The following is a 22,017-nucleotide window of genomic DNA, read 5'->3' as shown; positions in this document are numbered from 1 at the left end:
CAAAGATTAAATGTTTTCTTGCTCAATTTAATTTAATGAATCTATCTTCCCATTATTTCGTTACTTTATATTACAAATTAAATTGTAATCATTTAATAAGAATTTAAACTAAAATTAATGAAATAGAATCGGTCAGTCTTTTTGTTATAGTACCTAAGATAATAGATACTAACAAAAGGTTAACGTGTTTAATTGAGAACCCTTTATTCACTACCCGTGTATAAATATATTTTGCTATAAATCTATTAAAACTTTGAATCTATTTAATCAAAATTTTGTAGCCAGTTTTATACACGTGGATGTAATAAAGGACTGTGAACAAAAATAGAACAGAATAATAATATGTAACAACATACATACGTATAAGGCTTTCTTTGTGATGGTAGGCAAAGATGCGTGTACCAATTATATATGAACTGCCTTTGGAACAAAAATAAGACAAAGTAAAGAAGTAATATAGATTTTTTTTAAAGGATACTAAACAAACGATGCACATAAGTATTTATGTACACCTCTGCCTTCCCCGTCGGGGATAAAAGGCGTGACGTTGCATGATAAAACACAACATTTAAAATTAGTAATCAGTGGCCATTTGCCAAGTTTTCTAAATACCTAACCACAGAAACACTACAAGAAACTGCCACCACAAACTTAAAGAAGAATTCAAAAAACAAACGAACCAAGAAACGAAGGAATCGTTAATAAATATTGATAGAATAAACAAAAGTAGAAAAGGAGTCTACAGAGGAAACTTTCCTCTTATTAGAATCCTAGAGGGCTCTTATGTAACAGACTTGACAATAGACCCAGAGATCTGATAATTGCGTAGGTACACACCGACTAACTTTTTATCTTCGTTTCGAAACTCTTAGAAAATTGCCTTAGAGAAAACTAGTAAGAAACTGTAGTCGGAACTAAAGAGGAGGTAAATAAAACGTAGACTTAGTTAGAGGACCGTATAGTTGGTTGTGGTTTGGTCATACATAGATCTTATCAAACTTGTTTATGCTGATAATAAAATACATACTAACATTTGAGTTAAAAATCGATTAAGAATATTATATTTACAATACAATACGATTTTCTCGATCTCGACTCTTGAACCCGATTCTAATCGATTGAAATTTGTGAACATTGTGACATTTATATTGTGAAATTTTGTTCTGTTGAGTTGCAACACTAGCGCCCATTGCATTCATATTGCGTGGATATTTAATAAAATGTATGGTATTGAATTTGACTTTATATTCCATACTCATTTTATTTTTTCTTTCATATTAAATTCCTTTGGGAACTAATCTAATAGTGGAAAAGTATGTGTCTACTGCTATTTGACTTTGTTTTCGAGAAATATATGAGTGTTGGGTGTATGACATTGCAGCTGTTCTATCGATTCTACATTAACATTGTCAACAGCCTGTCAACCTCTAATGTTGTTTCTTGTTTGATCCCATCAAATAGTTTTGTCACTTTCTTGAGCAAATACTCAGAACCAACAAAATAAATCAACAACTTAAGCTGTTATATTAGGAAACTTTCCAAAAAGATATAACAAAGTATGGAAACTATCCATCTTCGTCCTGTTTTTGATGTCATTCTGTTTTGATACCATATTTTTGTCACTTGATTTTATATATGAAGACATTTCATATTTTTCCATTCCATTGTCTCTTCCTACCCCCATGGGAGACAGGCGTGAGGTTATGTATATATGTATGTAAATTTCATATTTTTTAAAAGGGTAAGATAGATAGTTCTTATTTTCAGACAAAATTGTTAACTATAACATATCTATGTGCTTTAGAGCAACAACGTCTAGATACAGAAACATCAGCAATATAATCTCACCTTTCAATCTACCAATGAACTATAACGTGTAAACGTGTAGGAAGTAATTCGAACCCCAATTACACACTTCGTATATCAACTGCTACGGTACTAAATACCACGAAGTACCGATGTCGAGGTCATTGGAATACAAAACCTCGAACCGGCTATCGATATGACATACGATCTCGTAAATTTGCAGGAAGCTGCAACAGAACAAGACGGGTACCAATGTTTACCTTCATAAAATCCAATATCCAGCTTTATTGTAGCGACAACGAAGTTATGCGATGTTGTACAGGGGAACGTGTGTGAATAACAATAAACGCTTCGTATTGTTGTCAGATTTCATGTTTTGTGGGATCTGATACAACTACAAACCATCGTGCATGAATATTTGGGCAGAGCCAAACTAATAATTTACAAGGCCGGAGTAATATCGTTGTCCACTAACGTAGTTTATCCAACAAGGCAACCACCAAAGCTATTGTTCTAGATTTTTAGACCAGATAGAATGTCCTATGAGGGTGACGTTTTGCAGATAAAAAGTAATAAGGAAAAAAATAAGGCTCATCTTCATTTTTTTATCTCAAATCGCAATCCTACCGAAGGGCAAAGACCCGCCATTACTTTCACGGTTGTTGCTTTTGATGAGAATTATATTTTATTAAAAGTTTCATTTAAATAGAAGTATGAAAGTGAGAGAATGATAAAAGGTGAAAGAAATATAGAGCTCAGTAGCATATTGATGAAATGCTCACAAAATTTTGGTAGTAAACCGACGACCCTGACCTCAACGTAAGATTGATAGAAAAGTTTCTCCACCCGATTTCGCGTGAAGTATTTATAGTTCTGGTGACGTCGCTTTCTCCGCAAGGTTACCAGTATAAATTATTCCCAAAGGGGCTAGCAATGGACATTGTGTCTTGACTGCAATAACATAAAATAACGGGAACAGCGCATAATGTGCTGTATAGTACAGTTGTGCCTATGAATTCGCACACAATGCTTATATGACCGTGCCATTGCCAGAAAACGGTTATATGGATATGGACGGAACAAAGTCAAGTCACGCTGTTGGCTATACAATTTGTGGAAATGCAAAAATGAATAATAAATGAGTGGATTGGGGCAACAAATGGGAGTCAGTTTACAGTGCACACCGTATCGGTTCAGTCTCGCTTGAATTAAACTAATAAACCGTGTCCACAATATGAAAGTTTTTACATAAATTTTAACATTGTGAAGTTCATTAATTAATATATCGAAGCTACCGAATTAAGAGACTGGAGTGGTGTTGCCAAAATATTATTGCAAATTGACACATTTTTGCTGATTCCATTTTGCACATCAGTGGCGGACTGTCTCTTGGGATGAGACATTTCATTACTGAAACCGCATTTTAATAAGGGTTAAAATTTAAATATTGGTTACTTAATTAAATTTTGTATTTACGATGATATTTTTGCAAATTTTCGTGATCGAATGTTAAATTTATTGATGACGTTTTACATAAAGTAATGCACCACTTAATATTTATATTCGACACTCAGTTCACTCCAATAAAAATCGAATCTACCAAAAGCTAACAAGAAACCCAAACTACTCAAGTCATGTGTTAGTATTAAACCTACAAAGCAGTCGATATTTTCCACGCGCCTCTTGAATACGTTTGCAAATTATGACTAAGGACTGGCATAATAAGGACATTATTCCTTTGTCACGTAGACGACATATAAACTGAACGTGCTAATTTATGAGTGGCATTCTCTTCAAGTTTGGCAAATATTGAAACCACAGCTATTATATTTTCATTTGTTTTGTATTCCCTCCTCTGTTAGTCTACTTGCTAATGCTTTAATAATGACTGTGTCTAGTATTACAATTAGTTTCACATTAAAGAAAGGTTAAGTTACTTAGCTAGACCTAGCTTGACAAGTAAATTAGGTTCTATTCTAAGAACTTGTTATAATAGCCTAAAATTTCATAGTATCAAGCTTTTTATTCTTCGAAGAAAAAATTAATGTCCTTTGTGGGAATTTGAACATAATATTTAAAATGTTTTCACTTCACAAGATTTATTGTTTTACTTACATTTGACGTAATGTCTGTCTGTGTTCGTGAATCTTTTTTCTCTTTCTTATATCATTTTAATTTTTCCATTTTGTGTCTTGCAAGGTATCAGGGTATAATCTGACGGAAAATGATTACGTTTCCGACCTCTCGCTTCAGTTGTGAGTGAAATTTGGCTAAAGGTGGGAATATAAATCCTTAAACGCTTATAATACTTGTCATATCATATTTCATTTTTTTAAATTTCATTGTTATACTTTTTATTTTATTATTTTTATTTCTTGCCTTACTGATTATGGATTCTATTTACGTAAAAGCAAAAAGGACCAAAACACTTTACATTATTAACGACGTGTTTATTAATTATTAATTTTCTTTGATGCGTTTTACATATAATTGCCGCGTATACTGCTTATGATTATATACCCTCCCATGTCTTGTAAATCATCAAATAACCTCGTCAAAGACCTTATTGCATATAATACAATACATATAAGCTCTTTATAGGCGAAATATTTTATATTCATTTAGACAATATAACACCAGTCGTCATATTATAACGCTTTCTGAGTTTATCCCCGTAATAAGAACCATTAATCAGAATTACAATTTCTTGCTTCAACATCGCCGATGTAAATTTAAATCATAAAGAATAATGATTTGTTCTAACTTTATCACTGTCAACTTTATGGAAAATGGCGCTGAATAAGTTTCCGCATCCGAGGGAACGTTAGTAGACGCTTTGCAGGTACTTAGTGTAAGATAAAAGTATTATCTACTTTAAAACTTAGTATTTGTAATCTTACTTCGATGGTAGATAATTTAATTTTTACCTTTGAAGCGACCAGAATTTACATTTTGGTGATAATCTATAATTTTTGCTTTTAATTTTCTGTGCTTTTCTGTCCTGTCTTAATGTTTTTCTCCTATTTATTCTTTCTGACAGATGCCATAAATTGACTGTTGGACACACATCACATCATTAATCACCACGTAATGTGAGTTGGCGATTTCAAAATCAGATTTCCTTACGATGTTTTCCTTCACCATGACCCGTCCGTGGTATCTAAATTTATCTAAGAAAGCACATATAACTCGGAAAATGTCACATTGGTACTTTGCCGTGGGTAGGTTTCGAAGCCAGGCGTCATAAACTTCCAGGTCACCACGACATCATTGAGAATATCATAGAAATGTTAAGAAGGTGGAATGAACTTATCTGCCAGGCAGAGAACCCATCGAATGTAAGCCAACATCCATTGATCCTTGTTTTTTAATCTACTGAGTGATAAAGTTACTTGACGCTGCCGTGAATTTCAGACTTGATGATGACAAAATAACCACACTCATAAATAGACTAGGCGTAAAAATGAATAATTGACACAACAATGTTATTCGAAGCGGTATAATTGAATGCTCAACCGTAACATACAAAAAGAAACTCATTTGTACAGGCCATGTTATGAGATTAAACTGCGTGTACGAACAAACGGTACTCTGCCATAAAACCAATATAAATTGACCTCTGGATGGATAGGCTTGATGTTCCGTAAAGGGTCAGGATATGCAGGAAATGTATAACTTGATGTGTCGCTGTCTATACTGAAGCATACAATCCCAGAATAAACTGACCTCGGAATGGATAGACTTACTGTTATATGAAAGGTCAGGATATAAAAGCAAAGTGTAGCTTGATCTGCCGTCGTTGTCTATATTGTAGCATGTATTTTGTTCTGTCGGTATAAATGTAGGTTTCAAATTAACATGAACTCGGTCGGTTTGTTTTTTTTTTATCCTGCCTATATCGCTAAAGGTGAATGATTCGAAAATGTTAACCTTTGAATTGTTTATGCCGAAAATGTTTTATTTTCGAAGAATATTAATATTGGATGCCATTTTTAATTTCGTATTGTGTATCTTCGTAAAAACACATTGGTTTGAATTTTTTTGAATGAGAATAATGCCAAGTTGTTTTTTTTTGTTTACTTCAAAATCAGCGTTTCATGTGGAGCAACAGTTCTAAAATCTCTTTACCCACTAAAGAATATGTGAAAATCATGCTCATAGTCAACGATATACAGTCAACTGACAGTAGGATTCATGTACTGTAAATGCAAGGCAAAAAAAACTCAATAACTTATGGATTAAAATAAAACATAATTTCTCTTTCAAAAGTCAAATCATGTGTTCCAATTAAACGGTAAATAAGTACTTTTGAAATGTCAACAAATAAATAGTCAGTGTGTCCGTCATTGAAGCTTGGTGCTCGTTCCAAAGTGTAGCTATGTATGTTTCTATCTTGTATTGAAAACTGATTGTCATACCATAAAAAATAAATATCACATCCACATTAATTTAAACATCGTCCGTTTGTTACGTTATGACACGTTGATTTATTCAGCGCTAAAAAAAGTGTTGTAAGCAGCTACAGAATAAAACCACAAATTGAATTTACGTTTTGAATTTTTTTTTTCGTTAATTAAAAAATGGCCGCGGTGAAATGCTTCGGTTCCGTGTTGCCGTTGTTTTTGTTATGTCAGACTTTTAATAATTATTATTAATTATTTGATCAACATTCCTTTTTTTATTTGATGGCTGCCATTTTGATTTGTGCTCCAAAGGGTTTGTATATTGGATTTGGTTTTTAATTAATCTTGTATAGAAAATGATTGTTCACGTTTAACATTGTTATTTATTTGTCGAGTGGTCGTGTCATAAGTACGACTGCCCAGTAGGATGCTTTAGTACAATTTCTGGTTGCGGTAAAAGGATTATTGAGAGTGTTCAAATGTTTTTGGGAAAATCTTGATGAAGTCAAAAGTTACATTGGACTCATAATATTACTGGAATAAAGTGGTTCCTACTTTATATACGTGCGCTATTAATTCCTAAAAGGCCAGCAATGCACCTGTAATGCCTCTGGTGTTTCGGATATTCATAAGCGGTGGCAATTGGTTACCATTAGGTGATGTGTCTGCTTGTTTACTAGTATATACAATATAAAAATTGTCTATTTTAACTTACACACAATAAACATTACGTTGTTCAATGTACACTAAATAAATTCTATTTCGCGTTTCCCTAGAGATATTCCATATTTACCTCTATTACTCCAATCAACAGCAAACATGGCGGTATACGTTTAATTGCTAAACAATTAAACAGTCTCTACGGAGTACGAAATAGTTACCTAAATGTATTTAATAATGAAATACAAATTTGGATGTGATATCGAAAACTAAATTCATTAAAACTATCGCCTCGACCAAATGTTTTCAACTCCCAAAACTCTTACTGGACGACAATCTGGTTGCTATTAATGAAAATAATTTTGATTCAGAAGTTTGAATTGAAATTAAAGGGATTTTAATAAAGGCGTTGATGAGCAGCTTCTGTGTTAATAGCATTGCTGTTTTATCGTTAGTTTAGTTTAATCTGTGAGATATAAAAAGTATTTACAAATAATCATTTTGACTGTCAAATTGTACGAAAACTTTGTAATGGCTTTTTATTATTAGACATTATATTTTTAAGATAGGAATGTCAAATACAGGTAAAATGCCAAGTTACTAACGGCTTAAAGAAAGTCTTCTTATAAGCTAAACATTAAACAAAATAATAAAAGAAACAACAATATCTTTACCTCTTTCACAATAGACCATCTTAAAGTGTCGTTTATATCTGCTTCTATTTCTCTACATTGTACTAGCAAGTCGTGTACCACTAGAAAAGCCATAAGAAGTACCAGTCACGGCGCACCTAACTCGACAATGTACCAGGATCGCAGCAAAGTTGAAGAGGTTTCACCAAGTACTAAACGGTTTAGTGGCTAAAAGTGTCCGGTCATAGTGTATTAGTGTAAGTTTTATGTTAAAAGTTGTACATCCAGCCGAAGTAATGACATTTCGCCCGCACTTAGTGACTGCGGAATCTGGTTGTGATGTAATTTGTAAGTTCTACTTTCATGACTGCCTAGTAGTTGTAAGTAAGATTGTTGAACAAGCTCTTACTTAAATGTTTGATTCTCTTCTTCTGTATTGTTTAGTCTGTTGCTTTAGACTATCTAGTCTAGCAAGGGATCTCGGTCACGGCTAGGATTGTTTTTTTTTTATGGAATAAGGGGCAAACTTTGTCACTTGATGGTAAGCGATCAATGTCTTCCATGGATATCCGCAACACCAGAGAAGTCACAGTTGCGTTGCCGGCCTTTTAAAAAAGAAATACGCTCTTATAATTATAGGATAAAGTGTTATTTGATTCCTGTGTGTTCTATTTTCGTAATAACACGAAGTATAAAACAATTTCCATTGAATGGTGGCCATAGATTCATCCCCAGTAGAATTCATAATCTCACTAACAAAAACTGCTACATCATTTTAACCTACATTTACTCTTTTAGGGAATAAATACCTAACGTGGATTTATGTTACGTACTTAATAGCGGGTCTAAAAATACAGGCACTAGGACACTATTCAAGTGTAGAGTAGTTCTAAAGGATTATATTAGGCTTATGGAAGAGGTAGCCTCAGCTGTCGACCTGGCTTTAAAAGGGTTGACGCTGAAGTGATTTCAGTCACTTTGAAATATAAACTACGTGCTTTTTTAGAAATTTTGTAATGGAAAAGTTAGCCTTTTCGCAAATGAGGTGTGATGAAGTTAGCCTATTCGTAATAAATGAAGTGTAATATATTATGATATCTTTTATAAAACTCTTACCTTTTATGGTGTGGAATAGATTAGGTACTCTACATACTTTTACTTTTTTTAAGGATGAAAATCATCCATGAGGCAAGTGAGAGTGTGAGACTTTTACTCACTAAAATCCACCCTGTTCCTACTCCTTTTCTTTGAGCCGGAGCCTCAGTAAACCCGCTGGGTACTTAGTCCGTAGCTCCGACTTTTACTTACTTGTGATCTAACAATGAATGTCATCATAGGTCATCAATCATAGGTATATTAAGTTAACACAAAATAAATTAATACATCGGATCACCCCTATTACATGGGACATATAACACAAATGGTGAAAAGTGGGTGTACATTATGTAGCGGCATTACGTGCCGTAATTAGCACCTCTGCCTACCATTCGGGATAAAAGGCGCGACGTTATAACATTAAGTTAATAGCAACATATTTAAAAAATTAAAGTCAGTATGTTATATTTATTACTGCCTGAAAATAGGATTCAATTAACAAATTGAAGCGCACGTTCGTCCAAACAAACGAATGTCATTCATGTGGATTAAAACGACAATCATAAAAAAGGTATTTTCGTAAATCGCAGGCATTATCATTGTTGGAAAATGTTAAACAATTGACTGAATTTTATATTTTTATGTTATGACTTTTTAAGTTGCCAAAAATATTACTTCATTCATTTTTAACGAGAAAATATTATATTTTGCACACATCATGTTCGTTGTATAATAGTATTTCTTTTTGTTGTATTGAAAGTTTTTGTTTTCCAAATTAATTTACTGCAAGTTAGTTTTCAACTGTTAATAAGTTTATTGTATTTTGACAGAGTTTTTGTATTATATTAATTAAATAGTTATTTCAATTATACATTAAGACTTGGTGTGTGAGTGTTAAGAACTTTTATCAGATAGCGGAGTCAGATCAATATCTATGTAGATCAGAAAATTAATTAAGAAATACTCATTCATAACACCGAGAACAGTTACATTTTCTAGAACTGTTTCAACACATTACTAATTTAGATTTATTATCTTACTTTTGGTATTATTTACTATCTCTGACATCAAGACTAGACTAAATATTTCATATCCCGTCACAAAACATTTCTTAACCATAAACTTTCTTTACACAGATGCATTCGAGGAGACTACCTGAAGGTATACTCAGAAGGTGGGGTCCATGGTCCAGGGCCGCCCGGTGTGAACGAGTACTCAGCATGGTCGAGAGTCCTTTGTGGAAGCCGAGCTGATGCTCCACCTGCATTGTACTCCCATGGACCACTCCTGGTGCTAGAACTTCACACAGGAATCAAAGCCACTAATGCCACTGGTTTTGTTGGGAATTACAGGTTTATAGATAGAAGTAAGTATAAGTTTTGTTCATTAGGTACTAACTACTAATATAAGTATAAAAAATTCTAAGATAAAACAAAAGAGTTTACGAAAAGAAATATCATTTAAGAAGCGTGAAACTCGGCTTGTACACGAAACATAGTAAAACATTTTCATGCTTATCCTGGGCATATTAAAAATGCATCAGCAACTTCATCATTTTTCATCAAGAGTTTAACCCGTGAGGTTTATCGTTGAAAACAGACTTTTTTTTTCGATTCGACAGCTTGATCACACTCGTAAAGGTAGACAATAAAATTTCAGTTCTCACATCCCATTAAAGCAATAGCTTCGCTGTTAAACCAAATGACAATAATAAACCAACTCGCAAAACACTCCAGTCAATAATGAATCAAACAATTAAAGCACTTAAAACTTTATACTTCGGGGTACAGAACAAAAATATTCGTTAATAAACTGCTCATTTTATTCCAAACTTCGTTTATTTGATCCATAAAGTTTTTACTCTGTGATCATTAATTCTTATTACAGTCAATCGCCCCCGTCCTTCGCTGTCCATCTCTGTCTGATCAAATCAGTGTCTGGTTTGGTTACCTTAAATATATCAATTAATTTCGTTCAAGCCACAACAGCTTGGGCGATGTTTCTTTTGGGGGAAATGAACAAGGGATTTGTAACTTTTTTTATTAGCTGTATATATAATATAACATTTTTATTTCTTTACGTTATAAAATTGGGTTGAACTTAGATACAGATATAGTAAAATCTTCGTATAAATGATTATTTGAAAAAAGTACGTTACTTTTAACGCATCTTTTCTTCCTATCAAACAGATGTGATCTTATGTTACATTAGTTTCATTCGATAAAAGTCGAACCACTGGCACTAAACATAAAACAAACGTAGATAGAGATACCCCTTCCCAAACACCTATCAAAAGACACGCACAAAAAGTCACTCGCAAAAAAAAAAAAACACGAAACAAACAAACATTTCACTCACGTAACAGATCGACTTCCATTCATCGATTTCTAAAGTTTTCCAATTTATAAAACTTGTACCTCGTTTCCTAGGAAATTTCGAGACAGACGGTGTACAAGTGGCCGAGACGTGGTGTGATTATGTCTTCCATTCTCAGCCAAACAGACCGGCTCATGGACGGCTGTATAGCCCAAGATATCCGTCGAGTTATCCTAGTAACGTGCGGTGTACTTATCACTTCAGCGCAAGGTGAGTGTGTCATGGATTTTGTGCTGAATGCCCCGTATATTTTCGCGATACATTTTGAACGTGGTGATATTTTGTACCAAAGTTATAGCAAAGATTAATAGATAATAGAGATAGAATGAATGAAAATAACTTCATTATGATAGTAATTGGCATTTGATTTCACAAACGATCAGATACGTTATCAAAAACTGTAATTGGAAAATTGGTCTTGTGATTACTAGTGAACAATTTACATAGCTTCTTCGATTCGAAGACAATTTATTCAAAACCTCAATTCGAGTAGAAATCTAATAAGTTTCTAGCGTTGCTAAGCACTTCAATACCGTTCTGTTTTAGGCACAACGAAAGGATCAAGTTAGTTTTCGAAGAATCGTTCCTTCAGAAAGGCGACGAGAGGTATTTAGAAGTTCATTCCTTTAGTAAAGCGTCCTTTTCCTTGGTGTTATAACTTTTCTACTTTCCAGTTGCCTCAATCGTGCCGACATAATAAAAGTGTTCGATGGACGGACTTCGACGGCGCCGGTCCTTGCAATGCTTTGTAACGAAGCCGTAGGTACGAATTATTTTGGATTTCTCTGAATGGAACCTGATTTCTTTCACTGTATTTTATCTTGACGTGTGATGTGGAGGAAAATGTGGCTGTTTGTGATATATTTGTTGCTTTCTGATTGACAATCAGTTCAAGGTTGGTAGTGTGTTCGAAGATATCTATCGAGTGAAATGTTTAAGATAGTAGCATAGTGATTATTTCTTATTGAATAATAATTAGAGCAGAAAATCGATAAATACACTCAAATTGCTTTGTAATAATTAGTCATACTAACTGTAATCTTGAACTTTTAGAGAAATTACATTACATACATAATGTTTTATATCTGTTTATCCAGGATATGAGATTCTGTCAACGGGACCAGACTTATTGGTGCAATTCACCGCTAACTCCGATCTCCCCGGACAAGGATTCAAAGCAAGATACCAGTTCCAAATGGAAGACGACTCAAACACAGGTTTAGTAAGCATGTCATAGTTATTGTATCAAAAACTGAATTCAAATGAGTTTACAATAAAATGAATAAGACTGAGTTCTGAGTTGCTATGGAAAGGGTACTAGCCGAACATATTATAACGTCACCCTTTTATCCCGGAAGGGGAAGGCAGAAGTACACTTTACAGCACGTAATGCCGCTATTCAATGTAGGTATATCCATTTTTCACTATTTGTGTTATAAGTCCCATTTAATAGCGGGTGAAGCCGAACAATTATCAGATATTCTTTGTAATATAACTTTAACTATAATTTAAGTCTAGTATTGCATGAAATACGTATTACCAGGTGGATAAATGGACGTATTTGAATTCATATTTATTCTATCGGTTAATGGAATACACATACAGTAGGTACATGTATTAATCAATGCGTTGCAATACCGTAGTGAGCACATACGAGTAATACCAATGCAGCGATAGACACTGTATACGTAACATTATAATATGTACGTATTCTATATAGTTATGTTTATTTATCCCTCAATTTCAAACAGTAACAACTACCGATGGCTTATTATCGCGCCTTTTATCCCCAAAGAGGTAGGCAGAGGATTACATTCCGGCACGTAATGCCACTATACAATGTACAGTCACTTTCCAACATTTGTGTTATAAGTCCCATGCAATAGGGGGTGACCCTATTGCCTGGAAACAATTCCAGACTCCATGCTACTGCTGAAAATTTTTCGAAATGCCGAAAACTACCCAGCAATACTTTGCAATCAGCAAACTCGGACAAGGAGTGTCGGGTTTGACACCTCTTGCCCAGCAGTCACACGTCTTGTGCCCACTTGACCAACGAGGCAGTCATGCTGCCAATGAATAGCTAGCTATTTCATTTTATACTTTATAAAATTTAATAATAAAGTGTACCACAATAATATTCTCTTTCTCACCAGATGGGGATATTAATAAGAAATCAAGTACAACGGAGGCAATATCCGGCTTAGGGCCGGCAGTGAGCGCCGCGAGTAAGTCCTTCAAATAATGTAGCCATTTTAAAACACAGAGTTTGCGTTTTTCTAAACAAAATCACCTCATATATTATTTGAAGTGGCATCTTTTTGTAAAATGCTTTGTTTGCCGTTCTTTTTAAGGCTTGTTTTGGCTTGTAGAAGAATAGAGATGCAAATTGAAATCTGAGTTTTCTTTTTTATTTTGTGAATTAAATATATAATTTTGAATAATATTCGTATTTACAAAATATAAATTTCAGGTTATTGTTTACTCTTAAATGGTAGGAAGGTAGCAATATTGCAGTGAAGTTATAAAGTAAGCTGTACACTAGTCTTTCAAAAAAAGTTCATAATGTTCATTGAATGTATTTGTTTGCTTAAGTACCTAAACTAAAAATACCTTTTATGTATACTCCAGAGTTACGTTTCTGTAGGATTCCTAATAATGTAGTAAAATAGTGGATAATGTTACTTTTCTAACAAAAATATGTGAAACATTTAGTTAAACAACCAAATAACAAGAAGACAAACACTTCTACCCCACTCGTCCAAATGACTTCCCAAAGGTGAAGTTTAAATCTTCTATTGAGCTTATCTCAAATATATTTGGTTCATAGAATCGTGCCAAATTGCTTGAGAATTTATTAATACGGAGGAAGCGAAAACCTTACTTTATGTAGCTTACAAGAGGATAAGACTGGCTTTAGAATGCAACCAGACTTAACTTGGAGCTATATTTTCTATTTCAATTAACTTCTGATTCTGTTTGTATTGGAATCTTCTGGAGTAAAGGAGAAAAACGTATTTATAGTAATGCATAGTTTGAAGAAGTTATGAACCTCGTCATAACTTATGAGCTAGTCGAATGAATGAATAGAAAAGCTTATATTGTATTTGTTTAGCACCAAAATTCGACAAATTATTTCTATGTCTTCTCCCGCATTGAGCGAAGCGAGAGAGTGTTAGACTCTTACTGACTAAAAACCACCCCATTCCTACTCTTGCTTTTTGAGCTGGAACTCCTGTAAACCTGTTTGGTAGTCTGCAGCTCCGGAACAGTTTATCCCTAATGCCAAGTTATTATTTGAATATCAAAATGTATTTTCATGTTGTACCATAATATTTAAGTTATTTTCGTTGTAAACTTACTCTGGATTATTACATCATTGTTTTTCATTCTCTTCACATTTAAGTCTTCGTTTAGTATTTGACGTACTCGTTTGGTTACTAAAACTTACTGCAAACATTTTTCTAACTAAAATATATTATTTATCTCCACACAACGTTGGCGAAATTTATATCTAACCGCTCTTTAGGGAGTTCATACTTGTGATTACTTATGTTCTCAATTCTAATCCAAAACCACTTACAAGACTCTCATTACGTTTTGACAGCAAAAATAATTTATTACCTAAATAAATTCACTCTGTATATGGAGCATATCAAGAAAATCTAACATCACTTTCATATACTATCTGCTGCTAATGTATAACAACCAAACTAACAAACTGCTTTAGACAACTTTCAACCATAATTACATAGTAATAAAGTCGCAAATCAATTAAAGATGCTAGAGTAGCTTAATGTGATGTCATAGGAACGTATTATTTAGTATCTGTTACTAATATTCAACATCCAAACTAACAAACTGCTTTAGACAACTTTCAACCATAATTACATAGTAATAAAGTAGCAAATCAATTAAAGATGTTAGAGCAGCTTGATGTGCTGTCATAGGAACATATTATTTAGTATCTGTTACTAATGTACAACATCCAAACTAACAAACTGCTTTAGACAAGTTTCAACCATCATTATATAGGGATAAAGTCGCAAATCAATTAAAGATGTTAGAGCAGCTTGATGTGCTGTCATAGGAACATATTATTTAGTATCTGTTACTAATGTACAACATCCAATTCCAAACTAACCAACTACTTTAGTCAACTTCTAACCATAATTTTATAGTAATAAAGTCGCAAATCAATTAAAGATGTTAGAGCAGCTTAATGTGCTGTCATAGGACCATATTCCATTAGTGATGTGACACCTTCATTTCAGCTTCGTCCTGCCATCAAGTATTCAGCAGTGATAAAAGCAAGACCGGTAAATTGACCTCGCCACTCTACCCAGCCCCTTATCCACAGAAAACGCAATGTCATTACGACTTCTTAGCTCGAGGGAGGGAAAGAGTGCGACTAGTATTCGAAGACTTCAGTTTGCAGCGAATAACAGATAATATTATAGAGTAAGTTACTTTCGTGACGTGATCTTTAGATATTTGATGCTTTGAGCAAAATGGTTCTCTTCTATGGTTTTCTCATACTAAAAATGTTATTGCGAATTTGCAAAATAGTCTGTTGTAATCTTTGTAGTTTATATTTAGTGTTCAACGCGCCATAAATCATTTTTATAAAACATCGCTCTGTGCATTTAATATCTAAAATATTTCTAAGCTTTAACTTGTTGTAAATTTTGCATAAGTAACTTCAAAGAGGCAATACAGATACACATGTTTAACATGTTTTCAAATATTTACGTTTGCTGCGATCGGAGGATCGAAAAATAAACAAATGATTTTAAATTATTTTAATTTCTAATTTAGTATTACATAATGAATACTATGAATGACGATTCCAAGTCGAAGTCAAACAATAGGATGATCATTCTTACAATTTATTGAATAAATAACAGTTTGCAAAGTCTTAGGTGCATTGGCAATAAATTAGTATTGGTGCAGATGCAACATCAGCGATCTTCATATAGTAACGCTATGTAATTCAATAAATAAGTATATCTTTGTAGGTACATATCTATCTATCAGAAAATTCATCCAAACAACACGAAACCCTCTCACAATCTAATCCAAAAACGTATAAGAAACAAATTTAAGAAAAAAAAAAACACCCCTCGAAAGGCGGCCATGACACCAAAATAACGACATTACCTCAACAAAACAGAAAGGACAAAACGAAAACAAAGTACTGAAAACGATATAAAAATAAACAAATTCACTTTCTTTCAGCTGCGAGAGTATGGATTCTCTCGACATATTTTTGTATGTAGATGGTCGTCTTGAGAAAATGGCATCATTCTGCGGCAACGATATACCGAAGCCAATAATGTCGAATGGACCTAAGTTATCTATCGAGTTCCGTGGGATATACTCGTCGAGACATAGCAAGGGGTTTAAGATATCATACTCCTTTGTTGAAGGTAACTTTTATCTTAATTTTGTATGTATAGTCATGTATTGGTTTATTGTGATGTATTGGTTGATATTTATTGTCGGCTTAGTCTAGTTTTGTGACCTTGATATTGTAATTTAGTTACATAACATATGTATGTTTTTGCTTTTATTGCAACGTCACGTCTTTTATCCTCGAAGGGTAGGCAGAGATGCAGATTACGGCACGTAATGCCAGCCACTGTACAATGTACACCCACTTTTCACCAATTGTTTCATAAGTCCCATGTGTTGAGCCTACTACTATTGAGAAATTTTCGAAAACTCGAAAAAGCCCAGTAATACACTGACCAACACGAAAATCGAACCCGAAACCCATTGCCACCCAGTCGTAATTGCGACCACTCGACCAACGAGGCAGTTTTTTCATTACCATACATAAATCATAGTATAGTGATTCTATTAGAATAATTTTAATCGAAATTCTATGCCTATTTACTATGTAGTGTAAATAGCAAACAACTGTAGCTAAATTTCCCTAAACACACACACAAGGAAACAGTTAATCACAAACAATATTTAGAGTAGGTATATTACCACAATAATGATGTACATACAATGATGATTTTAACGATTAAAACCAGAACAATTACATATAATATAACTATATGTACAGCATATACAGCGTGTAACAAAATACCTATATACATCAAGAAGCACTGAAGAATACAGGTTGAATAGAATCTCTACACAAAGTTTCAGCTCAAAATACGTTTAAAAAAGAATTGGTACCAAATAGTTGGTGTCGCATGATTCTTGATTTTAAACCATACAAACGTATCACAACACTGCAGGGGACACTCGCTAATATTACGAAACATTTCTTCTGTAAATCTGATCGCCTAGTACTTGTATCTATCTAATTTTGATGTTCGGTTTCTGGAATTTTATGTATTGGAAAAATTCATAACTTCCTTCCATGAAAAGATGAGTTTAAAAAACCCTTCCCGTATCGTTTGTTATGTTATCTAGAAACCGTGCGGTTGATATGTATACCCCCTTTTTGTTACACCGTGTATACAATTATACAAATATACAGAACAATTACATATGTACAGCGGTTATATGATTGTAGTACCACACTAGCGGCTCGTTTAAATAATCTTTTGTTATTTCCACATAGGAATTCAGAGCACACATATTCCTACCTCATCATTCTTGATGCGGTCGACGCTTAATTCCTCACATTTTTATGAATGTTCGCATTTCAAACAGTGACGTTGCATTCTTGCTTTTTTATTTTCAAATCGGTGCCAGTTTGAAATCTTGGTCGTATAACTTGTTTTATGGAGAATTGGCAATTTTGACTGTCTTTAGTTTTAAATTCAAATGTGCTACCTATATTTGAGACTTTTGAAAATGTTATCTGTATCTTGAAAACCAACCAACGTTATTTTTTATCTCAGTTATAAAAATATTATATTGTCCAAAATTCGATCACGTTAGCCATTTTCAACTAGACTACCGGTGAGAAAATAATATTTTTGGCCATTTTTATAAGTAAAAACACGTCGAATTTTTCATCAAAACTTCCAAGCTTGGGAGGGAGAGTCAGGAAACAAACATATCGTAAATTAATATCCGAAAGTATCGCCATTCCGGGAAGCCTCAATTATGCCAAAATCGTCGGACACCAAAAAACAAAAGTAAAAAGTTTTTGACTTCCAGATTACGGGATCGCAACGGGGAGCCAACTTTTAGAATTTCCATGTGCCTTCGTATTTAATAGCAGTGAAAGGGGGAGGGGTGTGGTGACGTCACCAAACCACCCTGGCCTCTATCCAAGGGACACAGAATGCAATTACTTCTTCTACGGCAACGAAAACGAAAGAGTACATTTGCATTTCACTTATTTTGACGTCGAAGGTGTGGTCCCGTAAGTAATTCATTTGAATACCATTCGATTTAGAAAAGTCTTCAATAAAATATGTCAGCACCCAAGAACGGTTTGATGAGGGTTACTTATTCAAACCCGGATTGGCTTCATACAGCGTACAGATTGGTGATAAATATGTCTAAGCCATCCTAATCTAGGCTCAGCTTGAAGAGGTTATATTGATAAAATTTGGATACATTTATATTCGCTGAACTTTGAAAGACACGTCGAGAGATAGAAGTTGCGTACAAAAATGAATAGGAGCAGTCGAGAAGCAAAAATGGAAGGACAAAATCGAGGCTAAAAAAAGTAAAAAGGCTTAAATTAAAGATTAGCATAAAATGAGTTTCTAGACCCTTAAATTCTGGGACCCTCTAAAATGAAAGTGTCCATCATTAGTTTTTATTATATCATAAAACTTTAATAGAGTTTAAACTAACAGCTGGTTTTATATGAAGGTTTTGAATAAATTTAACTTAATTACAGGTGTGAGGCCGTATCGGCGAGTGACTATGTCCAGTTTTACAGTCAGATGATACAATCCCAGAGTCATAGACATTGTGGACAGATTAAAGAGCTTCAAGTTACGTCAGAGAAGAATTTTTTGAGAATAACATTCAAGTCTAACGACAGACTTGATGCTACGGGATTTAAGGCCAACTACTTATTTCTAAGAGACTCTGAAATGCATAGTATAACTATGCCTAATTCTATAGATAAAGGTATGTATTACGTCTCCTTAAGATAGTAAAAATTTTGCAATGATTAAGTTATCTAGCTATTGTAGAATTTTTTAGCAATTTTACCATCTTCAGAAAAAGTTACCTTAAAATCACGTTAGTTAATATTATTAAGATATTTATTCCCTAAATCGTTATTAATAGGTTAGTAAACATTTCATTTTCAAATCCTGAGTCAATATTATGACATAAAAAAAATATTGACCAATCATCAGTAAACATGATGACGCGTCACAATTGATTGTCCAATGACAGTCTTCATTTCCCTCGCACACCTCAGGAATTCAAAACGCGTATTATTATTCCATTTATACAATTCCCGTTTCCTTAGTGTTTACTTATTAAGTTTGCGAGTTTCGAGGCAAAACTTTGAAGACGGTTCAATGTTCCTTTACGAGGAGAAGCGTCATTCCATGGTAGTGTTTTTGTTGTGGTGTGCAGACAAACTTGAAGTTTAGATACATATTGACGTATTCTAAATGAATGGTGTATAGTTCCGTATTTTGGTTTTTAAGGTTGAATTTTGCTTGGCTATAACAAAGAGGTGTGAGTCAAAATAAAGGGATACACACAATGAGGGCGACATTTCATGTCAAGGCAAAAAAGTATTTCAGTAAAGTATTTTCATTAACGCTGGCTCAGCTCATGATTAAAATTGAAGTAGAAAATTGGAACGAATTTTTTTAGCTTTAAAGTAGGTATTCCTTTGTGGTTTTTTACAACATTGTAATGTGTCTGTGGACTATAAATTCATTGTAGATTTCCACTAAATAAATAAAGTGGTAGGGAGGAGAATTTAATACCTCAGCCTTGAAATAATTTAACAGCAGTAAAAACTGTCCCCTGTAAGTTAATAATTTAGAACACTTTTAACAACTTTTTAACAGTTGTTTGAGGGACTGTTTATAAAGTCTAAAATTAGTTTGAACATAACATTTTTGAAATTTAATGGTCAGCTTAATGTACTCGTAAAATTGTTTCCAAAACACATTGTTGATGGGCGTTTATATCAAAACTTCGAAATTAATTAAATTTTATAGTACTCATAATGTAATTTAGTATTTGAGAAAACCATAAAAACTAACATTAGAACTTAAGTCGGGATATTTATCATGTTTATTAATGTCTATGAGTTTCCGATATTTCGGCACTGTTGCAAGCGCCATGATCACGGATTAACTCGAAAACCTCAAACCATCAAAAGGTATAAATCCCAATTAGACATCAAAATACACTATCGTAACAAACCAGAATTTACAACAAAACATGTGCTAGACTCAAATCGGTATCAAGTTCAGTAGTCTCTCTACGAATGCTAACCAGAATCTCGTTAGCTCGCAACTGGTCTAAAATCTACATAAAACCTCTAATCTGATGACTGCCGGCCAGTGCCGCATGTAATCCGTCTCCCGAACGCTATAGCTTTTCAGTTCCATTCAAATCATGTCCATTGTACCCTCGTCCTTCCAACAATGAAGACGTGAGTGCAAATTTACTTTGGACACCAACAAGAGAATTTTAAAGACGGAATTAAATTTTGTGGTAGTGTTTTGGAGGTGATTTTTTATTGTAAGTGCCGATTGTAGGACTGTGTCAAAGTGAACTAAATCGCTTCGATCTACAAATACAATGGTACAAAATATTTTTGTGTCACAATTCTATTTTTGTTGAGAAATGCAACATGGGTTTTAATAACCCCCTTACGTCAAACTTATCAATGCTAAAAAAAGATTTTTTTTCTCCCGTTTCTTAGACAGACCAGACATCTTATAGTCTATTAGGGATATTTAACTGTTTCCATTCAAATATCTTTATCGACGAAAATGGAGACTTAAACGCCATCTGAATCATAAAATATTACACCAGGAACACTGTCAAAAGTTAGTAACTTCAGCAGCAGGTGCATTGAAGATTGAAATAGTCAGAAAGTACTTAAAATTGAGAACTCCATTGTCTTCATAACCAACTGTTCTCCTACTGATAGCAGTTACTTCCTTATTCCCGAAAAATCTCATTGGGCATATTTTTAATCTATTTCAAGATGAAACAGGTGCTTCTAATTAATAGGGCCAGAACTAAGCACTCATCACAATCCCTGACGCTTAGTCTAATCCTCTTAGTTACGGGTAAATGGGAGAGGATTAAAGGGATATAGGGTAATGATTGCAAAATGAATTGGGGACAACCCTAACGAATGATGAATTTAGAAATAGCAACGGTATTACAAGGGAGTAAATTAAAATTTTGATTGGTGACATGAAACTAGTTGACGGTGCACGAAGCGTGTAATAATCAAAGTATTGTTGAATCGGTTATTGTATTAACATTTTCGATTACAGTTTCATTGTTGAAACCGATTAATCGAACTATTCGACAAATGTGTATGGAGAGATGAATGCTTTAAACATTAATCAATCGACTAATTTGTTCAAAATATTTTTGTTCCAGGTACAACATGTAATATATCAACATCACTACTACTACTATGTCTTTGCGAAGTCCTATGGAATTTCAGATAGTGAAAGATAGATAATGAATTTGTAAAATCGGAGAGAAATTATTTAATTAAAATTAAAGTGTTACTTTTGAGGGTTATCATTTTATTTGCCAATATCTTTTACCTTTACTACTAAACGTGAAGACGACAGAGCATTCGCAGCAATATCTTCGGTGACGTTTGTGACAGTCCAAATTGACAGGAAGATATTTCGTGCTAGTCGTAACTGTTGTGTCACGAGAGAAATGCTGATGGAAGTAGTTTCACTTGATTTGTATGTTTATTTCTCAGTTAATTCTAATGAAGATGTTTTTTGGGTTGCTAGATCGAAAGAGAAGATCGAGTTAATAGACCAGTAACCTGTTGATAAATGGTCAATGCCGTCCATATAATATATGTACATTTTAAATTACCAGTGAAGTTACAAATGCGTTATCGGCTTTTCTCGGTCTGGTGATAGAGAAAGATTTTG

At 33.7% G+C, this 22,017-nt stretch overlaps 1 protein-coding gene across 1 annotated transcript in view; it reads left to right on the top strand.

The window, feature by feature from the left end:
• The window catches only part of LOC118269725 (suppressor of lurcher protein 1), a 76,497-nt gene extending 54,860 nt beyond the window's left edge, over positions 1–21,637 (top strand). The window contains exons 5-15 of the mRNA XM_035584987.2: positions 9,733–9,962; positions 11,026–11,182; positions 11,519–11,578; positions 11,647–11,735; positions 12,070–12,189; positions 13,129–13,200; positions 15,247–15,433; positions 16,211–16,401; positions 18,101–18,308; positions 18,795–19,030; positions 21,497–21,637. Coding sequence (XP_035440880.2) covers positions 9,733–9,962; positions 11,026–11,182; positions 11,519–11,578; positions 11,647–11,735; positions 12,070–12,189; positions 13,129–13,200; positions 15,247–15,433; positions 16,211–16,401; positions 18,101–18,308; positions 18,795–19,030; positions 21,497–21,567 — 1,621 coding nt within the window. The 3' untranslated portion in view covers positions 21,568–21,637. The remainder of the gene's footprint in view (positions 1–9,732; positions 9,963–11,025; positions 11,183–11,518; positions 11,579–11,646; positions 11,736–12,069; positions 12,190–13,128; positions 13,201–15,246; positions 15,434–16,210; positions 16,402–18,100; positions 18,309–18,794; positions 19,031–21,496) is intronic.
• Positions 21,638–22,017: the final 380 nt, after the last annotated feature.

This window comes from Spodoptera frugiperda, chromosome 30 (genome assembly GCF_023101765.2).
Source record: "Spodoptera frugiperda isolate SF20-4 chromosome 30, AGI-APGP_CSIRO_Sfru_2.0, whole genome shotgun sequence".
NCBI lineage: Eukaryota > Metazoa > Arthropoda > Insecta > Lepidoptera > Noctuidae > Spodoptera > Spodoptera frugiperda.
The sequence above is the reverse complement of the archived record's forward strand: the minus strand, read 5'-3'. Positions and strand labels throughout refer to the sequence as shown.